The 25,664-nt window shown below is 37.4% G+C and overlaps 1 protein-coding gene and 1 pseudogene across 4 annotated transcripts in view; both read left to right on the top strand.

Annotated features, from left to right (window-relative positions):
* EXOC6 (exocyst complex component 6) overlaps window positions 1-25,664 on the top strand; it is a 200,377-nt gene that overhangs the window by 49,642 nt on the left and 125,071 nt on the right. For 2 of the 4 annotated variants that reach the window (XM_045197754.3, XM_024563410.3), the window contains one exon: window positions 24,732-24,903. In XM_045197754.3, the coding sequence (XP_045053689.1) occupies window positions 24,732-24,903 (172 nt within the window). Of the gene's footprint in view, window positions 1-17,755; window positions 17,830-20,967; window positions 21,087-24,731; window positions 24,904-25,664 lie in introns of those variants that run through there. The other 2 variants (XM_053922536.2, XM_045197756.3) reach the window with 2 other exon arrangements.
* On the top strand, window positions 1,768-2,767 carry LOC112307324 (protoporphyrinogen oxidase pseudogene; annotated as a pseudogene).

Genomic DNA, 25,664 nt, shown 5'->3' with positions numbered 1-25,664 from the left:
TTAAAAGGGTGCTTTGTTTTCTTCATTGTGTTGTGAAACTGAAATAATACAGTATGTGGTATAATTACCAGCACGGTCCATTTTTGAAAACAGTATGGTTATGAAGGAGATGCTGCCTCTTGGGAGAGGTGCTAGGCAGTAGTACCCTTGAAAAAAGATGGAACTAAGAAGGAAAATTTTGAAATCTGTTGAGAAACTTTTGTAACATTTACAAATAGAATATTTGTGTTTACATGTTACTCTGTTCTATTTTGCTGGACAGTTGGGTTACCTGCTCACTTTGTTGAAACCTACATTCTTCTCTTTGGCTAACTCCAGTGACTCATACTTATTCTATTTATACCCTTGTCATCTCTCATTTACAAGCTGACTTTTTCCACAGACATGGAAGGCCCTGCCAGCAGTTCTTTTTCTTGAACAGTGTTTAAGCTACTATTTTTCCCCCTAGATTTCGTGAGTGAAGTGCTAATATTAAATTCTAACAAATCTTTTATTATGGTAAAAGTGAAATGTTTTAAAAGTAAACGTGTAATGAAGCACCATGAACCCATCATCTTCAATTTACCACATGGCCAGTCTCTTTTGATCTTTTCCTCTATCCATTCTCCCTCACCCTGGATTATTTTGAAGCAAATCCCAGACATCAATACATCCATAAATATTTCAGCATTAAGATTAATTTTTGTTGTTATTTCCCAGTTATCTTTCATCTGGCCTGTAGGCTTATGTTTTCTTAATATTTTTCTCTGTACCAGACTTTTTTTAGCCTGACCTTTTCTTGATGGACTTTTTTTTTTTTTTTATCAGATCTGGCTTTCTAGGGGAAGTCAGATGACTACATGAGAAGCATGTATATACTCTTTGACAGTGCCTGGCATATAATATGATTATTTGACCACAATGAAATGAAATTATAAATGAATCATAGAAAAGACTGGAAAATTCCCAAATATTTGGACACTGAATAACATACATCTAAATAAGCCTTGGGTAAAAGAAGAAATCAAAAGAGAAATTAGAAAGTATTTTGAGTTGAATAAAAAAAATATTACATATCAGAATTTGTGGGATACAACTAAAGCAATACTTTGACAGAAATTTATGCACTAAACACCTGTCTGTCCTGGAAAACAATGGTTTCAAGTCAATAGTCTCATCTTCTATCTTAAGAAACTAGAGGGCCTGAGGTATGGGAGCCACACTGTTCTGCCCCATGCTGCATGTGCAGATAGCCGGGGTGTGGCCTGTTATTTCCCACGGAGAAGCCTGTGGATCTGCATCTGCTCCATCTTGTCCATCTCTGGTCTATCTCATGGGCTCCCAGTGGGCTGGACTGTGGTTGTACTGGACAGGAGCATCAGTGGTTTGGCCACCAGTTATCACCTGAGCTGGGACGCCCAACCCCTAAGGGGGCGTATGGGAGGCTGGATCCACTCTGTTCAAGGGCCAGGTGGTGCTGTCTTTGAACTTGGGCCTCAAGGAATTCAGCTGGTGTAAGTGCTGGGAGTTGGGACCTGCTCAAGTTCTTTCCTTAGTTTCTCCTCTTCCCGAGGACATGTGAGGAGCCGGTTTCTGAACTTGGCTTGGACTCAGAAGTGTTACCTGTCTGAGACTATCTAGCTGCCCATAACAAGTTCCTGTATTTAGGCAGTACCCTGAATGCCCTCCTCTCTGGCATGAGGGGGCTGCTCTGCCCTTCATCTCTCTTCTCCAAACCTGTTTTGGCTGGGCTGAGGGAGTTGACCACACTTTGGGGCAAAGGCCCCGATGAAACTGTGCACAGTTTTGCTGAGCGCTGCTTTCGACCTGAGGTGGTGTCTCTAGCCAGGGACTGTCTCTGCCATGGAGTGTTTGCCCGTAACAGCTGTGAGCTCAGCATACTTGCTTTCCCAGTCTCTTACAAACTGAGCAAACTCATTATTCCATATTATAGGAGCTGCTGCTGGGGCAGGGCGGAACTCACAGCCAGACTCAGCACTCAATTCACTCATTCACCAGGCCCTAGCTAAGTGCTGAAGTCAGTGGTCATTCAGAGGACTGCTGGAGATGTTGCCCCAGGCACTTGCCCCACCTGACCAGTAGGGGAGGTCACTGTTCTCAGAGGCCAGCTGGTCTGTGGGCTAGCATCCAGGCCAAAGGTCACTGGAAGGTGTCTCTAGGAGACAGCTGCCTGGAGACTGACCATATTATTAGTGCCGTTCCATGTTCAGTGCTCAGCAAGCTGCTTGTGTCCTGAGCGCCATCACTGCTGTTGTCTATGCATGTAGTGAATCTGCAGTACTGAGGAGCCTGTCAGCCTGTCTTGGGATTTGGACATTTGGTGCTCTCCTCAGAAGATCCAGGCATACTGGGAATTGGGTATGACTCGGTTGCTTTCCCAGAGCAGGATGGGAGCTACCAGGAACTGTTCCATCACTTGGCACAGGAAGGAGCTGCCACACAATTAGGACTGAAGGAGCCACCAAGTCACTGCTTGGTCCATCTACATAGGAACCGCATTCCCCAGTATACCATAAGCCATAGGAAAAAACCTGGAGTCAACTACCCATTTCCCAGCTGCTCACAGGCTTCCCCTGACTCTGGCTGGAGCCTCCTGTGAAGGGGTTGCTATCAATGATTGTATAGAAAGTGGGCGCCAGGCAACAGCCCAGGCCCTGGGTTCAGAACCTGACAGTTGATCTCTATGCCCACCTCTTCCTGCCCCTGCTGGCCAGGAGTCTTTCACCCATGAGAATAAAAGCACTGGAGCTTGAAAACGAAAAAGAAACTAGAAAAAGAGAGCAAATTAAATCCAAAAAAAGCAAAGAAAGGAGATGATAAACATCAGATAATCAGTGAAACAGAAAGTAGAAAAACAATTGAGAAATCATCGAAATCAAAACCTGAATCTTTGAAATCAGTAAAATTGATGCACTTCTAGAGAAAAAATACACAAAATACCAATGATAAGGAATTACCCATTCCCAATAGGAATATCAGGAATGAGAGAGGTAACATCACTATAGAGTCTACAGATATTAAAAAAGATAAGGGAATATCATGGACAGTTTCATTCCAGTGCATTTGGTAACTTGGAAGAAATGGAAAAATTCCTTGGAATATACAAACTATCAGAGCTCACTTATGAATATATAGATAACTGAATAACACATATCAATGAAAGAAGTTGAATTTATTATATAAAACCTTCCCCAAAAGAAAATTCTGGGCTCAGATGGCTTTAGTGGTAAATTTTACAACATTTAAGGAAAAATTGGTACCAATTCTATTAAAATTCTTCCAGGAAAATTGAAGAGGAAAAAATATTTCTCAATTCATTTTGAGATCAACATTAACCTGATATCAAAACTAAAGAAAGACATTACTGGAATATAAAACTATAGACTGATGTTACTCAACACAGATGAAAATACTTTAAACAAAATTTTAACAAATTAAATCCAACAGTATATAAAAAGAATCATATATCATAATCACATAGGATTTATTTAAAGAATGTGTGTTGGCTTGTATTTGAAAAAATAATCAATATAATTCACCATATTAAGCTAAAAAGGAAAAACTGTAGATGCAGAAAAAGCATCCACAAATCTAATATTCATTTCTGATAAATACCCTCAGAAACAAGGAATGGAAAATTCTCAGCCTGAAAAAGGGCATTTATGAAAAGCCTGTAGCTAAGATTGTACTTAATGGTAGAAGACTGAATACTTTCTTCCTAAAATCAGGAATAAAGCAAGGATGTTCATTTGTACCAGCTCAATTCAACACTGTGCTGGAGGTCCTTGCCAGTATAAAAAGACAAGGAAAAAAAGTAGATTAGACAGTGTCTTTATTTGCAGACAATGTGATCATTTATAGAGAAAATCATATGTAATCTAGAAAAGCTACTAGAATTTATAAGTGAATTTAGCAAGAATTTAGAATACCATATGAATGTGCAAAAAACAGTTGTGTTTCTAGATGCTGCAAGGAACAATCAAATTGAAATTAGAATTGATATAATAAAAATATGAAATAGTTATATCTGACAAAAGATATGAAAGACTTGTAATTACTAATAGAAATTGAAGAGTACCTAAATAAATGCACACATATGCTGTATTTATTGATCAGTTTTCCCCAAATTGGTCTTTAGGTTCAAGGCAATTGCAATAAAAATCCCAGGAGAATATTTGTGTGTGTGTGTGTGTGTGTGTGTGTGTGTGTGTACAAATTGACAAGCTGATTCTAAAGTTCACAAGGAAATGCAAAGGATCTAGAATAGCCAAAGTAATCTGGGAGAAAAAAAACTAACAGAGTTGGAAGACTTATACTACCTGGTTTAAAGACTTACAATGCTACAGTAATCGAGACAGTGTAGTACAAGCAGCAAGACAGACAAACAGAAATTGAATAGAGACTCCATAAATAGATTCACAAATATGGTCAATTAATTTTTGACAAAGATGCAAAGATAATTCATTAGAAAAAGATGATAGTTTTTTAAAAATCCTTACGCAAGGACATTTTTTTTCATTGTTATTTAGAGAGACAGACAAGACATCTATGTAATTAGAGAAACATTGATTGGCTGCTTTCTCATATGTGCCCCAAACAGGGATCAAAATGACAACCTGGGTATGTGCCCTGACTGGGAATTGAAACCTCAACTTTTTGGTTTACCAGACAACACTCCAACCAACTGAACCACACCAGCAAGGGCAGAAAAAGATAATTTAAAAAATTAATTTTTAATTTTATTGCTTTGTGGTCGGAGACCATACTTTGTCTGATTTCAGTCCTTTTAAATTTATTGAGGCTTGTTTTACAACCTTACATAGGGTCTATCCTGGAGAATGTTTCATGTGCCCTTGAGAAGAGTGTTGTTGTTGTTGCAAAACAATCTCCTGTTTTGTATCTCATAATTTGTTATTGTTGTTGAAAATAGCAAATTTTAATCCATTGTAGCAATTCTTGATATTGATTTGCAACTCTTGATATTGGTTCCCACCACTCCACCATTCTCTGGGGATTGTTGTTTGTTTATTTTTTTAGTGGCTTGGCTGGACTATGTTAGTCAAGTGTGTTTCCCTCACCCTGTGAAGACTGTGCTGTTGCTCTTCAGAAGGTGCAATCTTGGCATGTAAGAGTCACTCTGGGAAGATTGTGGTTTTGACAGAGTTCTCTTCCACTCTCATTATTCAATCACTCCCCTTTCTCTCTCTTCCAGCTCCTGGCAACCACTAATTTGCACTCTGTCTTTGTGGGTTTACCTATTCTGGATATTTTATTTAAAGAGAAGCATACAATATGTCAGTTTTTGTGTCTGGCTTCTACACATATGATGCTTTGGACATTTATGTACACATTTTTGCTTAAAGCGCCATGAGGCCCTGAAATGGACCCGCATTGTTGAAGACACAAATTCTGACTTACAGCTTTTAGTAAAGCTTTCAGGTACGCATCAGAGTATTAGAAAACCTGTCTGATGATAGAGACTCAATGGCTATTTTTAATTTATTATTTTCACTAATAATATCAGAATAGAGGAGAGTAAAATTTTGTCAGGTATATACTACATTACTACTTAAAGGTTTTGACTAGTTAAAACATAATTATGGCTATCAAGGGACTTCCCATAAATCAATTTTCAGGGACTTCACATAAAGAGGACAATTTCAGAAATATTTGTATTATAACATTTTCTAGATATACAGATTTAACGTAGGAAAGCTGAGGATATTCTTTTTTTTTTTTTTTGGTAGGTTAGAAGTCTAAGCTGATGTTCATTGAATCATTTGGCATGTGTTAGAAACCAGCTCATTGACCTAAATTTGTATGTTTTCCTCAGCTTCACAATATCTAAAAAACACAACATGTCACATAAGTCTACATTTTCAGCTTCTTTTAGCAAGGATGCCCCTTCAAAGGGTATCTGCATTCTTGTTCCCACACCCCCTTGGCTGCCTGGCTCCTATAGGAACTTGAGTTCATGATCTCTGGGTTAAAAGCTACCAAGAAAAAGATGCCCACTCCCTCAGCTAAGGCATGGCACTACCGCTGTCCTCGCGGCAGGCGAGTGTTCCAGAACTCAGTTTCCTCCTTGGGAAGCATCTTGTAATTTGACAGCTCCTCCAGTACAAGTTTTACTGCCATGACACATCAGACAAACCTAATTATTTCTAGCATTTCTCTATTTGTAAGCTGAAAGAATAAATAACTGTTCTCTTCCAGGGTTCCTCTTGGAAATCTCGAAGACAGTTTTATATGTAAAAAGATATTTTGAAAGTTTTATGTTAGAGGCTACCTAAGAGGCAATACTTAGGTACCTATTTAACCAAAGTGAAAATGAAGCATTTAAAAATTAAGCATAGATAGCTTGAGTTTAAAGACCCTTAGTTCTTTAGTAAGTGAGGAGTCCCAGCCCCACAACAGACCCCCCAGGCCAGGATTCCAGTGCCAGGAAAATAAGTCCCCATAACTTCTGGCTACAAAAACCAGCAGGGATTGAGCTGGTGAAAGAAATTTCTGGAATCCCAAGGAGTTCCTCTTAAAGAACCCACACATAGACTTACTCAGACTCACTCCCTCTGAGCTTCAGCACTGGGGTAGCAACTTGAAAGGCACCAGTCGCATACTGGGAGAAACTGAAGCGTCTGGCCTGAAGGTGAGAACTAGGTGACAGCTTTCTCCCAGACAGAAAGGTAGGCAGAGGCCATTGTCCGTTTTCAGAACCTACCCACCCTGCAGAGCCACAGAGCCAAAAGGCAGGTACCATATCTGAGATTTCATCAACCTGGCTAACACTGTTTGCCCTGCCCTGGAGATCCCCAGAGACAGGCTCACCCAACTTACGGGCCCACTCAAGCTGCTTTTCTATATGAATAGTCTTGGCTCATGCTTCACAACTTCCTAAATCCTCTCAAACAAGCAACAGCCAGCCTCAGTGAGCCTCCCAGCCCACTACTTCTTGCTAAGTGGACCCAGGCCCAGCACTAGCAGCAACCAGCCTAGATTCACAGCTTGGCTTCACTTGGGGATCTCCAAGCCCAGCAAAAGTAGCAGCCAACTCAGATTGCTTTATAGCTCAGATAGGGTGGCCCCAGGCAAAACACAGGTGGAGGATGACCTGGGCCTGTACCACCTAGGACACCCCAGGGCCTGTGCAACCAGTGGACAGCTACAGACAGTGGACATCTAAGAAGATGTTGGAGCGCTACCACACTGTCCCTGCATAGCTGATCTTCCCATGAGGGCAGAGCTTGGTGGTCAGTGGTCACAGCCAGTCCTTGCAGCTGACTGGCCTGGGTAAATCCCTCCCATTGACCTGCCAACAGCAACCAAGGCTCAACTACAAGAGGAGGGTGTACTTAGCCCACATGAAGGGTGCACCCTGAGTACCCAGCTTGAGTGATAGGGGTGGCTGTGCCACTAGACCCAACAAGACACCTTCTACATTAGGCCATGCTACCAAGACAGGGAGTCATAGCAGCTCTACCTAATACACAGAAACAAACACAGGGAGGCTGCCAAACTGAGGAGACAAAGAAATGTGGCCCAAATGAAAGAACAGATCAAAACTCCAGAAAAGGAAGTAAGCAAAATGGAGATAAATAATCTCTCAGATGCAGAGTTCAAGACACTGGTTATATATAAAGGTGCTCAAGGAACTTAGTGAGGACCTCAACAGCATAAAAAAGATCCCATCAGAAACGAAGGATACACTGATTGAAATAAAGAACATTTTTACACAGAAACAACAGTAGAGTGGGTGAAGCTGAGAATCAAATCAATGATTTGGACATAGGGAAACAAAAAACAAAGAACCAGAACAACAACAAGAAGAAAGAATCCCCAAAAATGAGGATATTATAAGCTGCCTCTGGGACAACTTCAAGCGTTCACATCATAGGCATGCCAAAGGGAAAGAAAGACCAAGAAATGGGAAATCTATTTTAAAAAATAATGCAAGAAAGCTTCCCTAATTTGGTGAAGGAAATAGACATGCAAATCCAGGAAGCACAGAGTCCCAAACAAGATGGATGCAAGAGGCCCACTCCAAGACACTTCCTAATTAAAATGCTCAAGGTTAAAGATAAAGAGAGAATCTTAAAAGCAGCAAGAGAAAATAAGTTAGTTACCCACAGGGGAGTTACCATCAGACTGTTAGCTGATTTCTCCAAAGAAACTTTGCAGGCTAGAAGGGATTGGCAAAAAATATTCAAAGTCATGAAAGCAGCAACCTACAAGCCAAGATTGCCCTACCCAACAAAGATATCATTTAGAATTGAAGGGCAGATAAAGAGCTTCCCAGACAAGAGACACTAAAGGTCACCATCACCAAACCATTATTATATGAAATGTTAAAGGGACTTACTTAAGAAAAAGAAGATCAAAACTATGAACAATAAAATGGCAATAAATATATATCTGTCAACATTGAGTCTAAAAAACAACTAAGCAAACAAGAACAATGAGACAGAATCATGGATACGGAGAGCATTTTGATGGTTGCTAGATGGGAGGGTGCGTAAGGGAATGGGAGAGGAGGTGAGGGGATTAAGAAGCACAATAGGTACTTACAGCATAGCCATGGGGATGTAAAATACAATATAGGAAATGCAGTAGCCAAAGAACCTATGCATGACCCATGGACATGAACAATGGTGTGGGGATTGTCTGAAGGAGTGGGGGGTGGGTAGAGGCAGGGCAAAGGGGGAAAAATTGGGACACTTACTGAATAGCATAATCAGTAAAATTAAAAAAACAAAGTAATTTATATTTCACATTGAAGCACTGAGGTAGAACATTGCTACATCCGTTGGATACAAGCATTTTATCAGACGAGCAAAACTCATGAGCATACATAACACAACTTTCTACAAAGGCAAACATCCCATTTATACCTTGCGAAAGTGACAAATATGAATACTCTTCATTGCATGTCCCAAACTGCAGCCTCTCTATAGCATTGAAGAATAAGAAGCAAAACTATAAAAATTAATTATGGTTAGTAATCAGCCTTCTAAGATTATCTATTAATTAATTTAATGTCAAGGCTTTAAGTTACTTAAACATCTTGGAAATTATCTTCGATACATGTTGAAATAAAAAATGTGTCAGAATAATGATTCAATTTAGTTGAGCAAAAATTTATATTTTTAGTCGTTTTTAATATTTATGTATGACAATGTTAGCTTATTCAATCAGTGAACCAGTATGCATTTAGGAAAAACCAACCCAAGCACAATAAAATAATCAATGAAAAAGGATAAGATTAAATAGCTATTTTTTATGAAGCCAAGTTTTCAAACTAGGCTTGTTTGCTTAAGTTGTACTTTAGTTATGTGAACTTGGATTTTTAAAATGTTTCTGAGTTAATTTTTGTAAGAAGAATACTTATTTAAAGTCTAGCATATTTAAATTACTAGAAAGTCAATTTTCTTGTTTTGGGGGGAATTTTACAAATATTTCATTTATATGTGTACTTTTGTTAAACCAGTAAGCCAACCAGAACAGAGTTATTTTAACTTAAGGGACTTTAAATCCAAATTATTAGTGCCCTCTGGGGATAAATTGTCTGATTTATCATACACAATGGGAGGTAAAAGGCTTCCTGAATTACTGATACAAAGCATTATAGCTTTGTTTCTGTAATTTCACCCACAAGTTAAGAGACATGAGTTGTAAAAAGAACTTATGCACTCTATGTTCATAAGCAGCGCTATTCATAATAGCTAAGTGTTAGAAATGATTTGGACATAGGGAAACAAAAAACAAAGAACCAGAACAACAACAAGAAGAAAGAATCCCAAAAAAGTTTTTTTTTTTAAGCAAGGCAATCCAGCTGTCAACACTTATTAAAAAATAGATCATTTTCACATTGATTTGAGATGCCGTCATCATTTACTAAATTTTCATATGTGGTGGGTCTAAGTTTTTCTGTTCTGTTCATTCTATGTCTATTTGTGCACTATACCATGCTTTTAATTATAGAGGCTTTGTTATAGTATCTGGTAGGGTTACCTTCACCCCATTTATCATCTTTTTCTCAGGGGTTTCCTGGTGACTCTTTCATGTTCATTCTTAAAATACTTTATTATATTGAGTTCAATTTATAAATTAGGGGAAAACAGACATCTTGATGATGTTGAGTCTTCATATCTAAGAGTATGTTGTATCTTTCAGGAGAGTTGAATTTTTCCACAAATAAATTTTAGAATTCCTTAAAATTTTGTGCATTTTTTGTTATTTTAATCGGATCTTTTCTTACATTATGTCTTGTTTTTTTTGCTTATATATGTGAATGCTGATCATCTTTGAATGTTAATTTTTAACCTTTTACTTTATTAAATTTTCTTGTTGTTTATAGTATTTCCCCCCATTGATTTCCATAGGTTTTCCAGGAATATAATTGTATAATCTGTATTTAGAAATAATTTTACTTCTTCCTGTCACGTCTTAAACTGTCAATCGCTTTGTCTAGTCTAACTTCATAGCCTAATTGGAACACAATAGTTGAGACAATCTGGGCATCTTTATCTTCTTCCTGACTTTAGCAGGAAAGCCTTTAGTGTTTCCTCATTAAGGAGAGCTCCGGCTTTTGGGCTGAGGTATTTACATTTTATTATGCTGAGGAAATATCCATCAGTACCTATTTTATATAGTGTTTTTAACATGAAAGATTACTGAATTTTGTCAGATGTCTTTTCTGCATCTGTGCAGATGGTCATACAATTTTTCTTCTTTGCCTTCTCTTGTGATTGAATTTATTAAGGTATTTCCTACTATTGAAATATTTCTGTATTCATAGAATAAACCCACCTGGTCACGATGAATTGCTCTTTCAGTATGCTGTTGGACTCTGTTAGCTAGATTATTCTAAAGATTTTTTTTTGCATTGATGTACGTGAGATTGGTCTGTAGTTTTTTGGTGCAGTCTTTTCAGGTCTTCAAATAAACATTATGCTTGTTTTACCAAACAAAAATAAAAGTTTTCTTTTTCTACATTTGGAATACTATAATTAGCCCTGATACTATCTGATATTTAAGTTTGTTAGAATTACCCTGTGGAATCAACTGGGCCTGTGGTTTTGCTGTGTGTTTGTTTGTTTGTTTGCAGGGAGTCTTAACTCCTTTTCCTATTTCTTCTGTGATTGTTCTTTTAGACTTTCTGTCTCTAGAAGGCAAATACACTGTAGTCTTTTGAAAATTACCCATTTCTTCACATTTATTAGAGTACATTTATGCAAATATGGTCTTCTGTTATAATTTATTTTATTTTGATGGTTTTAATCCCCCTTGTCAGTTCTAATGTTAGGTAGATGTGATTTAACTCATTTTTTCCCCTTTAGATTAGCTGGTGGTTTGTGTCTTTTGTTGATTTTCGAATTTATTCATTCCACTAACTTTCTGTTTTCTAAGACTTTCCTTTCTGTACCTTTAATGATTTATTTCTTCTGACTTATTTTATTTTTCTAGCTTTTTATATTTTGTATTTGATTAATTTATTTTATTGATGTAATTATTTAATGATACAAGTTTTTCTCTGATGATTGCTCTAGTTTTATTTCACATTCTGTGTTTTTAAACTTTATTTATTTTATTTAGAGAGAGGGGAAGGGAGGGAGAAAGAGAGGGAAGGAAACATCGATGTGAGAGAGAAACATCAAATGGTTGCCTTCCCTGCTTGCCTGGACCAGGGGCTGAACTGCAGCCCAGGCGTATGTCCTGATGAGGAATTGAACTGGTAACCTTCTGGTTTGCAGAATACACCCAACCAGCAGAGCCACATTAGCCAGGGCTATTTTACATATTCTGACTTTTTCTCTATTTGTATTCTAAAGAAATTCTTCTATTTTATATTTGTGTTTTCCCTGTGATTCAACAGTTTTTAAATAGAGTTTTTAAACAATTCCAGATGCGAAGTTTTTTTTTTTAAATTTTGCTAATAATTTTTTAGTTTTATTACATTGTAGCTAGATAAATCTGTATTATTTATATTCTTCGGAATTCAATGAGGTTTTTTTGTGGCTTATTACGTGGTTAGTTTTCATGAGTGTTCCATGTTTCTTGGGAGAAAAGCATATATATATTTTTTTTTAATTAGGACTCAGTTTTATTCATTTTTCTCTCTCTTTCTCTAAAGTTGGTTATATCTTCTTAGGCTTCATATTGTTTTTCATCTGTTCTTTCTTGGATTGAGGGAGGTATATTAAAGACTTTGTTTATTAATTTGTCATATCTTTTGTAGTTCCTGTCTTATGAATGTTTATTGCTAAAGTAATGGGTGTATAAATATTAACTAATTTTCTGTTTTATTTTCCATAGTGAGTAGTGTTCTTTTTTGTTTGTTTGTTTGTTTTTAGTGTTGTTTTGCTGAAAAGTCAATTCTTAAGAGAATTTCTCCTTAATTGCAGGTTAATATTCCTGTAAAGTTCTTTGGTAGGGTATATAGATCATCTCTCAAGTTATTAGGCAAACTGTACTGTACATTAGACCTGCTCTTGACAGTTTAATATTTTTGTTTAATTTTCTATAATATTCTTGAGAACCAGTCTACATCTGCATTCATTAATCTGCTTAGTGGTTTAAGCTTTTTAAGCTAAATTTTATTTAGCAATTAAATTTGTTTCCTAGAGGACATAGCTTTTTATGTATTGGGTGTTCCCATTTCTCATCTTTTGAATTTAACAAGTGACACAAAGTCAACAGGAAGAGACATCTCCTTGGTTAGGAGTGTAAAAACAGGAAGAGGAAGTCTATTGCAAATCTGTGTTAGCTGATTATCAATTCAGGTTTCGCCATAGAGGATGTCCATTAACGATCATCATTGTGCTGTGTTGGTATCCAGAATTACAGTGAGTGTTAATGTCAGTATTACAGAATATCAACCTTAGTTATAGGAAGTAATGTTAACTAACAAACTGCACTAGGCTCTTTCCTGCGCATGGAAACAGGATACTATTAGTGATAAAAAGTCACAGAATTTGCACATAGAAGAAAGCAAGGCAAGTAAAATTCAGCATTGGGAATATAGGGAAAATCATCCTTTCAGTTTTTAGCTTTGCTTGATCTTGACGCTTTGACAGATTATATGATCCTTTAAGATATGATTGTACCCCTTTAAAAAAATTAGATTATGTCAGCTCTATTATTTAAAAAATTGTTGGGCAGAGTGTCTTCAGTTGAATTAGAGGAAGCACCTGGTCATTATTTTGTAAAGCATTCTAAGAATGCATGTGGAAAACTAGAAGAAATATTTCATGATTAAATACGTACAAGGTGAATATTTTATAAACAAGAAATCTTTTTCAGTAGTCCGTGATGAGAGAAATTGTACTCTCTGTGTGTACATGTTTCCCCCCAGAGTTGCTAGGAACTCTCAGTTCCTCTGTGCTACAGGATATCCACTTGGTTCAGACGCCCAACAGTGCTAGTTTAGGGCATGTACCTTATCCTGTATTCTTCACTTAGCTGTACAATATTGTGGATATTTTGAAAAAAAAATTAGAAGTGTTGTATAAGAGCTAGATAGAATTATTATTATTTCTCCAGAGGCCCGTTAGATGTGTTCTTTTCCTCAGAACTCTATTTACTTAAACTTTGCCTTTAGACTCTTTATTTCTGGATTATTCTGTGGTAGTGCCTCCCAGCATTTTTTATGTCGTGGCACAAACAGAACGTTAGGTTGCAGGCTGAGATTATTACCGCAGTATGTCTGTAACCTAATCAGGTGGGAAGATAAGATACGATGTATTAGTCAGATAACGGGGTGTGTGAAACCCTTATAAGTGTAAAAAATATGTGTGTGGGTTTGTGTGTGCATGTGTGTCTTAGTTAAGGATTTTTTGGGTGGGGGTTAATTGTAGGTACCACTTCCACTTGAGTTAGCTTAAGGAAAAAATGAAAAAATACAGTGGAAGGTTACTGGGGAGTCTCACAAAATTCTAAGGGCAGTCGTACTTCTGGAACAAAGAAATAGCAGACCATGTTTCTTTCTGTTTTCCTTCATGCTTCCCTCTCTCATCTTCATTCTTCTCTGAAGTCTGGCTTTCTCTTTGTCTCTGCACTTGCTAGAAGATAACCACCTACAGTTTCCATGTCACTCAGCCACAGCCGAGTGTCTCTGAATTCGAACTCAGGATTTCTGAGAGTATATCTGATTGAACCAGGTTGGATCAGCTCTGGTGCAGGTCACTGGATTGGCATAGGCTGCACTACTCGTCCACTCCTGCGGATCATCCGCAGTTCTCAGAGGGAATGTACCGCGGTTGTTTTTGTGCACTTTTCTGGGGGAAAGATCCGTAGCTTTGGGTGTCCAGCCTTGAGGCGTCCCTGGACCACACTGGAAGAAGAAGAGTTGTCTCGGGCATTAAATACATTGCAACACGTAATCACAAAAAAATCTCATAATGTTTTAAGTAAATTTACAATTTTGTGTTGGTCCGCATTCATAGTCATCCTGAGACCCATGTGGCCTGTGGATCGCAGGGTGGACACCCCTGTTCAGAATCACAGAGAAAGGTCTTGTGACTCTCCAGGCCACTGCTCATATAAAGATTAAAAATAACTCCTGTAAGACTCCTAATAGAATTCCCACTACTAGTAACTCTTTCACACTGCCATGTTCTTTTTTCCTGTTTGTGTTTCCCCGTGATTGAATACCCCCTTCTTCTCCACCTATTCATTAAATTCTCATCTTAGGTCTTTCCTCTGTGAAATCTGCATCCTAGAACTTCAGCCTACATGGACACACAAACACTTTTCCTGTGTCTGAATTCTCATACTTGGATTTTAAAAATGATACACAGTATATTTAGCTGTGTGTGAATGTGTATCTTTGTATGTGTGTCATAAGGAAATCTCGTAAATGCAGGCTGAGTGAAATTGTCCCCAAGGCCTATAATTGTCATACATATCTTATAGGATCTCAATATGTTATGTAGTATAACGCCATGGGTACAACAGAATGATCTGAATCAATGAAAAGCAAAGCCTTCATTATAGAAAATTTGGAAAATATAGAGAGGAGAAAAAATGACTTTTTTTTCCCCTGCAACTCAAGGGTAATTATAATTGACAGTAACCTAGTCTTTTTTATATTAGGAACAACAAATAGCATTTGTTGAATATTTATTAAATGAAGTAATAATGACATTCAACATATTAAGTGTTATTAAACATTAAATCATTTTATATGTTGAATATCATTAAATATTTGTTAAATGAAGTTATAATTATATATAATTTTCATCCTGTTTTCTCTGTTTGTTTGATTATTCTCTTATCATTGCACATTTAGGTGGGGTTTTTTTGTGTGTGAAATTCTATGAACAGTGATATTAACTCTAAATATTTTTTATTTGTTTTTTTGTTCCTGAAAGTAAAAGTTATCATGTAAGTAATAATAGGTAACAGTTAAGATCTACTGAATATTTACAGTACATTCATTTAATCTTCACAAGAAGGAAATGAGATACCATTAGTACTCATTTTACAGATGAAGGAATTGAGGTAGAGAGATCAAGTCATTTGTTCTAGGCACTCAGTAAGTGGTGGAGAGAGGTGTGAGTGCGGGCCATTCGGCTTTTGAGGCTATACTCTTAATCATTTCGCTTGGCCTGCCTCTTGAAGAGAAGGCCTGATGTTCTCAGTAAACATATATTTTATATTCTTCAGTTATTGTGATGAAAAATTTTTAACAATGAAGATGCAGTGAAAAACACTGAAAAAAGTATAGGGATATTATGTGATTTTTGACAAAAAATCCTAATATATTACCAGTAATAAGAAGAGAGTCCTTTTTCATATAGTATCTTGTGAATGTTGTTTGTTTTTGGTTAGAAACAGTTGTTTTTCTTTGAAAAAAAGTGGAATATGATTAATAAACCACTTGTCTTAACAAAATATAGCATGTGTTCAAAGTTGAAGTAGCCTGGATTCCTCTGTTAAGATAGAAGATTTGGTGATAAAAGCATCAATTTTCAGTGAACCGATTTTAACATTTTAATGACATCTTAGTTTTATTGTATTTATACTTTATTACCACCAGGTGGCGCCCTATACAAAGAATTCAAGAAGTCTTAGCTGAAAGATCATTTATTTGTTTAAATTCTATTTAGCCTGATATATCATATGATCAAATACTGTGTGATATTTCAACACTTCATATTTCAACACTTTGCTTTGGTGTGGAAGATTAGATATAATAAAGATAGAAAATGTGTTTACTTAAAATTTTTTTAGCTGTATTCTGAAGACCTGTACTTTGTTTATATGCATTTCTAGTTGCCAAAATTAAAATACATAATTAAAATCTTCAATGTAGTATAGTTCACCTTTGTTTTCTATTCACATAAGATTTTAAAGTTAGCACTTTTATTTTATTGTATACTTTTTAATTGAATTGATTGCAGTGACATTGGTTAACAAAATTATACAGGTTTCAGGTGTACAGTTCTGTAACACATCATCTGTATATTGTATTGTGTGTTCACCACCCCAAGTCAAGTCTCCTTCTAACACTATTTTCCTCCCCTATACCTCCCTCTGGTAATCATCACAAAGTTATCTCTTCTTTTAAAATTGATTTTATATTTCTATTTTTGTCTGATTAGCAATACATTTTGCCAGAAGTAAGATTTTATTGTGCTAAACTTTTGGAAGGGATAACTAGACTCTTTTATTAAAGCCATTATCTGTATATGGAGCATTAAGGTACAACTTGAGTGTATGTGGGATAGTGGAAAATTTCATTTTTTAGAACATTTTTTAGAACATTAGTTTCTAATGTTCACTCTTGCTGGTTCTGCCCTATATCTGTGTGTATTTATAGGAACATGATTAGACTCACCAATAAACATTATCAAATTCTGGGGGATATTTTTAAAGAAGAAAAATTTATTTTTACTAAAATTGTATATTGCTTGAAAAATTAGAATAGTAGTATATCTAGCCCACTATCAGATTAATTATATGGATTCACTTTTAGTCAACTTAGGGTTCAAAGAATGAACAGTGCTGAATGGTATTTCCTTTCTCACGCTGCAAATCAAAATTTTAAAGAATAATGATTATCACTCAAAGACAAAAGAAAACAAAGAAAAATAGGTTTTTCACAACCCTTTACAGCTGAGGTGAGACAAGTATAGGGCCCTCGATTTTCCCTACTTCATATTCTGGTCGTGGACACCGTGCTGGGTTTGTAATTTCAGACTGCCTCATACTTAGCCATCCCTCAGTTCTCATTCTTTTTCCTGACCATTGGGTGATTTCACCTGATAGATTCAGCAGCGCACATCAGGGATCCCGTTGACTCATTCTCAATTGCTCATCCTCAAAGGTGATCTGGTCAGTTGCTGTGCTGGTAACTTCTTTGCGTTCCATGCTGCTTATCACCCTTTCTGACTGAAGAGTCTGTGTAACATAATGTTTAAGAGCACTGGCTTTGGAGTCAGGTAGACCTGAGGTTAAGTCTTGCCCATGCTATTGTGTGACTTCGGACTTAAAATCTTATTTTTCCCAAACCACATTTGTAAATTAGGATGCCATCAGAATGTACATCATAAAACTGTGATGAATATCAATGAGATAATGAATGTAAAGCACTTAGTTTTAAGTCTTTGGTTGTGTATTAATGTTTTTAATAAATCTTCACCACATTAAGCCAGAAGCATCAGATATGACTCTGTTTTTTTTACTATTTTAATTAATTAACTAATTAATTAATATTATTATTATTTTGCTTAATTCCTTCACCTTTTTCAACTAGCCCCGCAACCTCTGATATGACAATATGACTCCTCTTGGTCAGATAAGTCACTATGGAGACTTGTTGACAATAAAGTGAGCCCATCTTCTCAGCTTTTCTCCATGTCCTCATCCCTCCACTATCTCTCAAATTGTCTCTATAATCAAATGTAGATGCCGTCAGAGAAAAGATTGATAATTCTGCTATGCACATGGTATCAAGAAATTTTGGGGGTAAGAATTGTTTTTGCAGGACTTCTGGCCAGGATGGAGGTGTAGATAGATACATTTCACTTCCTTGCACAACCAAAAGAAGGACAACAACCAATTTAAAAACAAAAAACAACCAGAACTGCTACAAAGTTGAACTGTATGGAAGTCTGACAAACAAGGAGTTAAAGAAGAAACATTCATCCAGACTGTCAGGAGGGGCGGCAACGGGCAACTGGGGCAGAGAGGATGCATGGCAAGGTGGCGGCTGGTGGACCAGGAGGTCCCACATTCACGTGCAGATAAACCTGGAGGAACAACTGGGAAACGAGACAGACCACGCAACCCAGGGTTCCAGCAAGGGGAAATAAAGCCCCAGAACCTCTGGCTATAAAAACCTGTGGGAGTTGTGGGGGTGGGAGAAACTCCCAGTCTCACAGGAGGGTCCATTGGAGGGACCCATGGGGTCCTGGAATACACACAAATCCACCTGCCTGGGAATCAGCACCAGATGGGCATGATTCGCTTCTGGGAAGCAGGGGAAGTGACTAAAAGTGGGATGAGAGCCGAGCAAACAGCATTGTTCCTTCTCTGACCCCTCCCCCACATACAATGCCACAACACAGTGAGTGGGTTGCTCCACCCTGGAGAATACATAAGGCTCCACCTTTTACAATGTAACAGGTGCACCCAGACAAAGAAATATGGTCCAAATGAAAGAACAGATCAAAACTCCAGAAAAAGAACAAAGTGACAAGGAGATAGCCTATCAGGTGCAGAGTTCAAAACACTGGTAATCAGCATGCTCACGGAAATGATTGAGTGCAGATGCAAAATAAAGGAAAAAGTGAAGGCTATGCAAAGTGAAATAAAGAAAAACATACAGGGAACCACAGTGAGAGGAAGGAAACTGGAACTCAAATCAATGGTTTGGACCAGGAGAAAGAAATAAACATTTGACCACAACAGAATGAAGAAAAAAGAATTCAAAAAATAAGACAACTTTAAATGTTCCAATGTCTGAATAATGGGTGCCAGAAGAAGAAGAGGAAGAGCAAGAAATTGAAAACTTATTTGGAAAAATAATGAAGGAAAACTCCCTCAATCTGGTGAAGGAAATAGACATGCAAGTCCAGGGAAGAAGTTGGACCCAAGGAGGACCACACCAAGGCACATCATAATTAAATTACCCAAGATTAAAGATAAGAGAATCTTAAACGCAGCTAGAGAAAAGAAGACAGCTACCTACAAAGGAGTTTCCCTAAAACTATCAGCTGATTTCTCAAAAGAAACCTTGCAGGCAAGAAGGGGCTGGAAAGAAGTATTCAAAGTCATGAAAGGCAAGGACCTACATCCATCCAGCGAAGCTATCACTCCATCCAGCGAAGCTATCATTTAGAATGGAAGGACAGATAAAGTGCTTCCCAGATAAGGTCAAGTTAAAGGAGTTCATCGTCACCAACCCCTTATTATATGAAATGTTAAAGGGACTTACCTAAGAAAAACAAGAAGATCAAAACTATGAACATTAAAATGACAACAATCTCACAGCTATCAACAACTGAACCTAAAAAACAAAAACTAAGCAAACAACTAGAACAGGATCAGAATTACAGAAATGGAGATCACATGGAGAGTTATGAGTGGGGAGGGGGAGGGGAGAGAGTGGGGAAAAAGGTACAGAGAATAAGTAGTATAAATGGTAGGTAGAAAATAGACAGGGGAAGGTTAAGAATAGTATAGGAAATGGAGAAGCCAAAGAACTTATAGGTAGGACCCATGGACATGAACTAAGAATGGGGGATACTGGAGGGAAGGGGGATACATGGCTGAGGGGGAGAAAAGGGAGAAAAAAAATGAGACAACTGTAACAGCATAATCAATAAAATATACTTAAAAAATTGCTTTTGTTTTCCTCCCTTTTTCAGTGTTCTTATACATATTCACCCTTCCTTCTTTGTTGCCACTCTCCAGTCAGATGTTTATTATTGGCTTTTTAGGCAAATTTTTAGAATAGTTACTTTTAATATTAAAAGTGGGTGGATGGTTAATTCTACCACATGTAGTGATTAATTTCATTTTGAGTGCTCGCATGCTAGATTTTATTTATTTATTTATTTATTTAATCCTCACCTGAGGATATGTTTTTTATTGCTTTTAGAGAGGGAAGAGAGAGAGAGAGAGAGAAAGATAGAGACAAAGAAACAGAGAAACGTCAGTATGCGAGAGAAACATTGATCGGTTGCCTCCCCTATGCACCCAGCCTGGGATGGAACCCGCAAAGATCTATTAAATTGAGAAAGTCAGAACTAGGAACATTGAGCTTCCTTTCCAGAGCCAGTATTCTAGCTTTTGATAAATTTTGGATTTTGGCACTTGTCTGATCCTTCAATACTTTCTTTAAATGCAGTTTATTCCTGTGGTTTAGTGTTTTCTCACCTTGGCATGTTTATTTCTGTGTAGTCTGCTCAGAATGCTCTCATTGATAAGGCTTGTGGGTGACAAGTGGTTATTCAGTCAGGGATGCAGCTTCTATTCATGTCTGGAATAGCAATGATTGTCAAGGGTCAGGAGAGACCAAGCCTTAGTAGTGGGTAGATCATGACCTACTGTTTCTCCTTTACAGTACTAATTCCTTAATGTTATTTTTTATTTCCTTCACTAAGACCTTATGGTTCTACTTGAACAGCAAAAGGCATGGAACATAAATAGTTCACCCATTTCAGGCTTTGGTTTTCTGTTACTGGAGAATGTTATATTCTGGTGTTGTTTTCCTCCATACTTACAACATCAGTAGAGAAAGAGGTGTTCACCTATGTGCTGTAATAGATCCACTGGCAGTGTCCTGAGTTACTATTAAAACAATAGTAGTTTTGTTTGTAAAACTCTGGAGAATAAATTGGAAAGATGCAGTACAGGATAGACTTTTTAAGAACTTTCTAAGATAAAATAGACTTCTGGAAAATAACTATTTCTCTTCCTGTTTATATGTTACTGTTAAACGTACAAGAGGTAGCAGTGTTGTCTTTGCACTCCCAAACGCGGTCAAACCCTCCTTCCGGGGCCGCTGTGGCGAGGCAGTCCGCAAACATCTCCTGCTGCCATGTTACAACCGTTCTTGGGGGGAAAAAGTCCGTTTTTTGGTATGTTCTGTTTAATACCTGTTATTTTAAAGGCCAGATAAATACCAAACTTAAAAAAAATATGTTTAAAAACTTAGAAATGGATGTACAGGGTCCGGCAGAAGTAATGCCTGTTTGAGTGTGGTTGGTGGGTAATAACATGGGTGTAATAATTTATAGTTTTAATTTGAACATTTCACCTAAAATGTCATAGGGTGTGCTCGAGTGTGATATTGTTATGTTACAGAATTGCATGATAATGATTTTGTAATAAAAGATTTTGTAATAAAGGGGGGCATTATTTATGCCAGGCGCTGTATATATTACTTAAGGAATATAGTACTTACAAAGTTATGAAGTGAAAATTTGTTTATGGCATGCCAGAGTCAGTTAGATAAACTTCCTCTTGCACATGGATTTTTCTTTGGAACATCATTGCTTGTTTAATTGGGTTCTTGTTATATGTATTAATTGTAGGAAAAGCACAAGGTGGGAATTCTAGTACTGCCTTAGTCATTCACTAACTAGGCTACATTGAGATACTCATTTACCGTTTCTATGCCTGTTTCCTCATTTGTGAAAAGTAGGCAATGACACTTTCTCTGGTGTGGTATAAGAAATTAATGGAGCATTAGATGTATAAAAAATGCAAAAGGCCCCATACAATGTCAGGCGGTAGTAGTCGTCAGCTCATTTAGCACGGATAATTGAGTGTTAGCCATATTTGATACTTGCAGCTAGTACTCAATTATTCAGCAGGGTTTACTCCTTATCAAGGATTTGGTTGTCTATTAAGTGAATACTATGCTAGTAGCCAGTGAGTATATATTTATAATGTACAACGTTTCAGTTATTGTGCTAAGAATTGTTTGTGTGTTTACTATAATCCTCATAGCACTCTGATGATAATTCTCATAACACTCTTTATCCTTTAATTTTATTGTTGAAAGAATTGAGATTTAGAGAAGTCAAGTAGCTTCCCTGAGGTTGAACAGCTAATAAGTGTTCTTTCTGATTCCATCCATCTACCCATTTATTCATCGACTATTTATTGAGCATCTGCTATGTAATAGGCACTATTCTAGGACTGGATATACAACAGAGAGCAAAACAAACATCCTCTGCCTTCATGCAACTTACATTGTAGTAGGGCAAGACAGAAAGTAAAGTGTGAAGTAGAGAGTGTTTCTCCAGTGGTAAGAATGATGCAGTGACAAAGTAACTCTTTTATTTTAGAAAATAAAAAAGGAGAGAAAGTAAATCAGGGAAGGGAATTTTGTGTGTGTTTGTGTGTGTGTGTTTATAATATAGATACTGTAACCAGAAAGGGCCTCATACAGAAGGGGATAACAACATGAAGGAGGAGAGAGAGGCAGCCACACGTGAGAAATGTGATCCAGGTAGAGGGAACTGTAGGGGCAAAGCCTAGGACAGGAATGTGCCTGGCATGTTTCAGGAGCCACAAGGGGGAAAGTGTTGCAGAATCAGTAAAGTGGAGAATAAGTAGTAGGAAATGAGGTCGGGGACATAGGCTGGGACAAAATTATGTAGAGCTCTATGGACTATTGTAAGAAAAATAGGGTTTGAGGCAGAAAAGAGACATGGGATCTGACTTGTTTTAAAGGGATCATTCTGTCTACCATACTGGGAACAAACAGAAGAGGAGCAAGGGTGGAATCAAGGAGACTGGTTAGGAAGCAGTTGGCAGCAATCTTGGCAAGGCATGTCAAAAGCTTAGTCTGCGTGTGGTACCAGTGGAGGTAGTGAAGTCTGGATTGGCTGGACTTTGGGGAAGAGTGAGCGAAAGGGAAGAGTCAGTGATGATTTTACGGTTTTTTCCCTGAGCAACTGGAAGAATGGAATTACTGAGATGGGAGAAGACTGTGAGAGGAGCAGTTTTCAGAAAAGAGGACAGGAATTCATTTTGGACAATTTGAGATGCTTATCAGATATCTACTTGGAGAGATATATGAGGTTGAATTTCAGAGGAGAGGTCAGGACTAGAAATGTACATCTGGAAGGTGTCAGTATGTTTATGGAATTTAAAGCTCCAGGTCTAGATAAGATAAAGAGAGAAGTATAGGTAGAAAAGAGATGTCCAAGATCAGAGCCTAGTTCTAGCTCAGTTCTTAATAGTCCAAGTACTTTGTAATTGCTATCCTGTAATGTCCTCTCTAGTATTATAATAGGTACTTATTAAAAACCTAGGCCATGGAGGCTGCCCTCAAGAGGCTATGGTCTATGGGGAGAAATAAAATATATGGCATATAATTGAAATGTTTAAATTACAGTGCAAAGTCATATATGATTACATGTCAGAATGAATTGCAAGGACTATATGTTTACCTGTCCTGCCTGTGAAAAGCTTACTTGGCGTGGAAGGGATTGACAAAAGCCTGTTGGAAGAAATGGGACTTGAACTAAACCTCAAACAATGGGAAACATATTGGGGGGGTGCATTTTGGGGAGGGTGTCAAGACTACTTTTATGTTCAATAATTCACTAGGAGGACTCAGAATTTAGCAAAGCTGTTATACTCACAGTTACTGTTTGTTAATAGCAAAAGGATGCAGATTAAAATTCACAACAGGAAAAGCCTTATAAGGCAGGGTCTTGGAGAGTTCCAGGCAGGAGCTTCCAGTTGTTTATTCCCAGTGGAGTAGTCTGGACAACACTTACATCTCCCAGCAGTGATGTGTGTTAACACTTCAGGCGTGTTGCCAACCAGGGAGGCTTACCCTGGCCGTGGTGTCCAGGACTTTTACTGGGGTTAGTCACATAGACTTGCCTAACCGCCTGTGTTGCTGGCCTTAGTCTCCAGCCCGTCCAGAGCTGAGACTGTGGCCCAAGGTCCCCACTCACTGTAAATCACATTGTTAACATAGACTGGCATTGCTCAAGTCCCCCAAAGAGACAAAGACATCTATCAGGCAGGACATTCCAAAGGCTTACCTCCCAGGATCTGGGGGCAAGGGCCAAACCTTTCTTTGGGCAAGGTTAATCCTTTCTTGCATGGTTGGAGGGTGGTTGCCCTCTATGAGGGGACAGCATGAGCTTAGATACAGCAGGAATATGTGTGCCATATTTAGGGAACATTGTGGTGACTTTAGTATGGCTTTGTACTTGAGAATATGAACTCTTGGTGTCATACTACCAGGATTCATATCCCAGCCGTCACTCGCTAGTTTTGGAATATGTAATAGTTATATATTCTGTCACTTATATGTAGAGCAAGGGTAATAATAATACTTACATTAAAAGCTTGTGAAGATTAAAGAGTTATTATATAAAGCACTTAGTATATGTCATGACACATAGTAAATGCTGTAGAAATAAGGAGTTTGTTCATTCACTCCCTAATCGTTTACTCAGTGATTTTTTTGAGCACTAACTAGCATGTTAAGACTCCCCTCCAGAGCCTCAGATTTTTATTTCCAGATGCCTAGTGATATATCTAGAGGGCTTGTGACTCTTTTAATATTAACATGTTCAAACATAAATTAAATATTTTTCACACAAATTATTTCTACTAGTGACAGTACTATCAACTTAGTTTATCTGTTTAGAGATTTAATTTTAAGATACCAGCTGTTGCAAAGATTGGGCTTAAAGAACAAATTTTGGTGAATTGGGAAATTAATATTAGCTTTCTTTATATACATACAGGTCTGTGTATGATGACCAGCCAAATGCACACAAGAAGTTTATGGAAAAGTTAGATGCTTGTATCCGCAATCATGACAAGGAAATTGAGAAGATGTGTAATTTTCATCATCAGGGTTTTGTAGATGCTATTACAGAACTCCTTAAAGTGAGGACTGATGCAGAAAAACTGAAGGTAAGAAATGCGTTAAAATTCTATTGTCTTTGCTGTGCTTAAATGACTCAATACTACTTTGTAGTGCGTATGTATAAATCATTATTAAATGTACTACTTTCAAGAAGTGCATTGGTGGGTATATTTGGGGATGCCCCTCATGCTTTCCTAACAGCTGTCATGCTAAGGACAGGAGTAACCCCTTTTTTGGTAAAGCCGGTAATGTGTTGACTTAACAGGATTTCTTTCCATGCAGGGGAATGAATGAAAAAACTTCATACAATGAAAGGCCTCATTGGCAGTTGCAGAATTTTGAAAATGACAATTAGTACACATAAAAAAAACCCTTTAAAACTACAATATATAATTGTAGTCTCAAAATCACTTAATAATATTGAAACTATTTTTGTAGTTTAATAGCAATGTGTAATTTTCCTAAAGAAAGTTTGTCTACATTTTCTGCCACACAGGGAAAACATTATTTATTAAATGAGACCTGGATTTATTCACTCAGAATACAAAATATTTAGTTATAAGAAATGTCCTATTTATCTTTACATTTGGAGAGCTTAGCAGACAGAATGACCCTGGTTTACCAAAGGTTATGATTAGAGAACCATTATATAAAGGATGGTCAGACAATGAGAGACCAAATACAGCATCAATGAGGTCACTGAGCATCTTTGTTCAAAAATTAATGAGATTTTTAATAAACCAGAATGTGCTTCCTTACTATGATGACCTAATGAGTCACTTAATATGTGGGAAAATTTGAGGTTGAG

This window comes from Desmodus rotundus, chromosome 4 (genome assembly GCF_022682495.2).
Source record: "Desmodus rotundus isolate HL8 chromosome 4, HLdesRot8A.1, whole genome shotgun sequence".
In the NCBI taxonomy this organism is placed as follows: domain Eukaryota; kingdom Metazoa; phylum Chordata; class Mammalia; order Chiroptera; family Phyllostomidae; genus Desmodus; species Desmodus rotundus.
The sequence above is the reverse complement of the archived record's forward strand: the minus strand, read 5'-3'. Positions and strand labels throughout refer to the sequence as shown.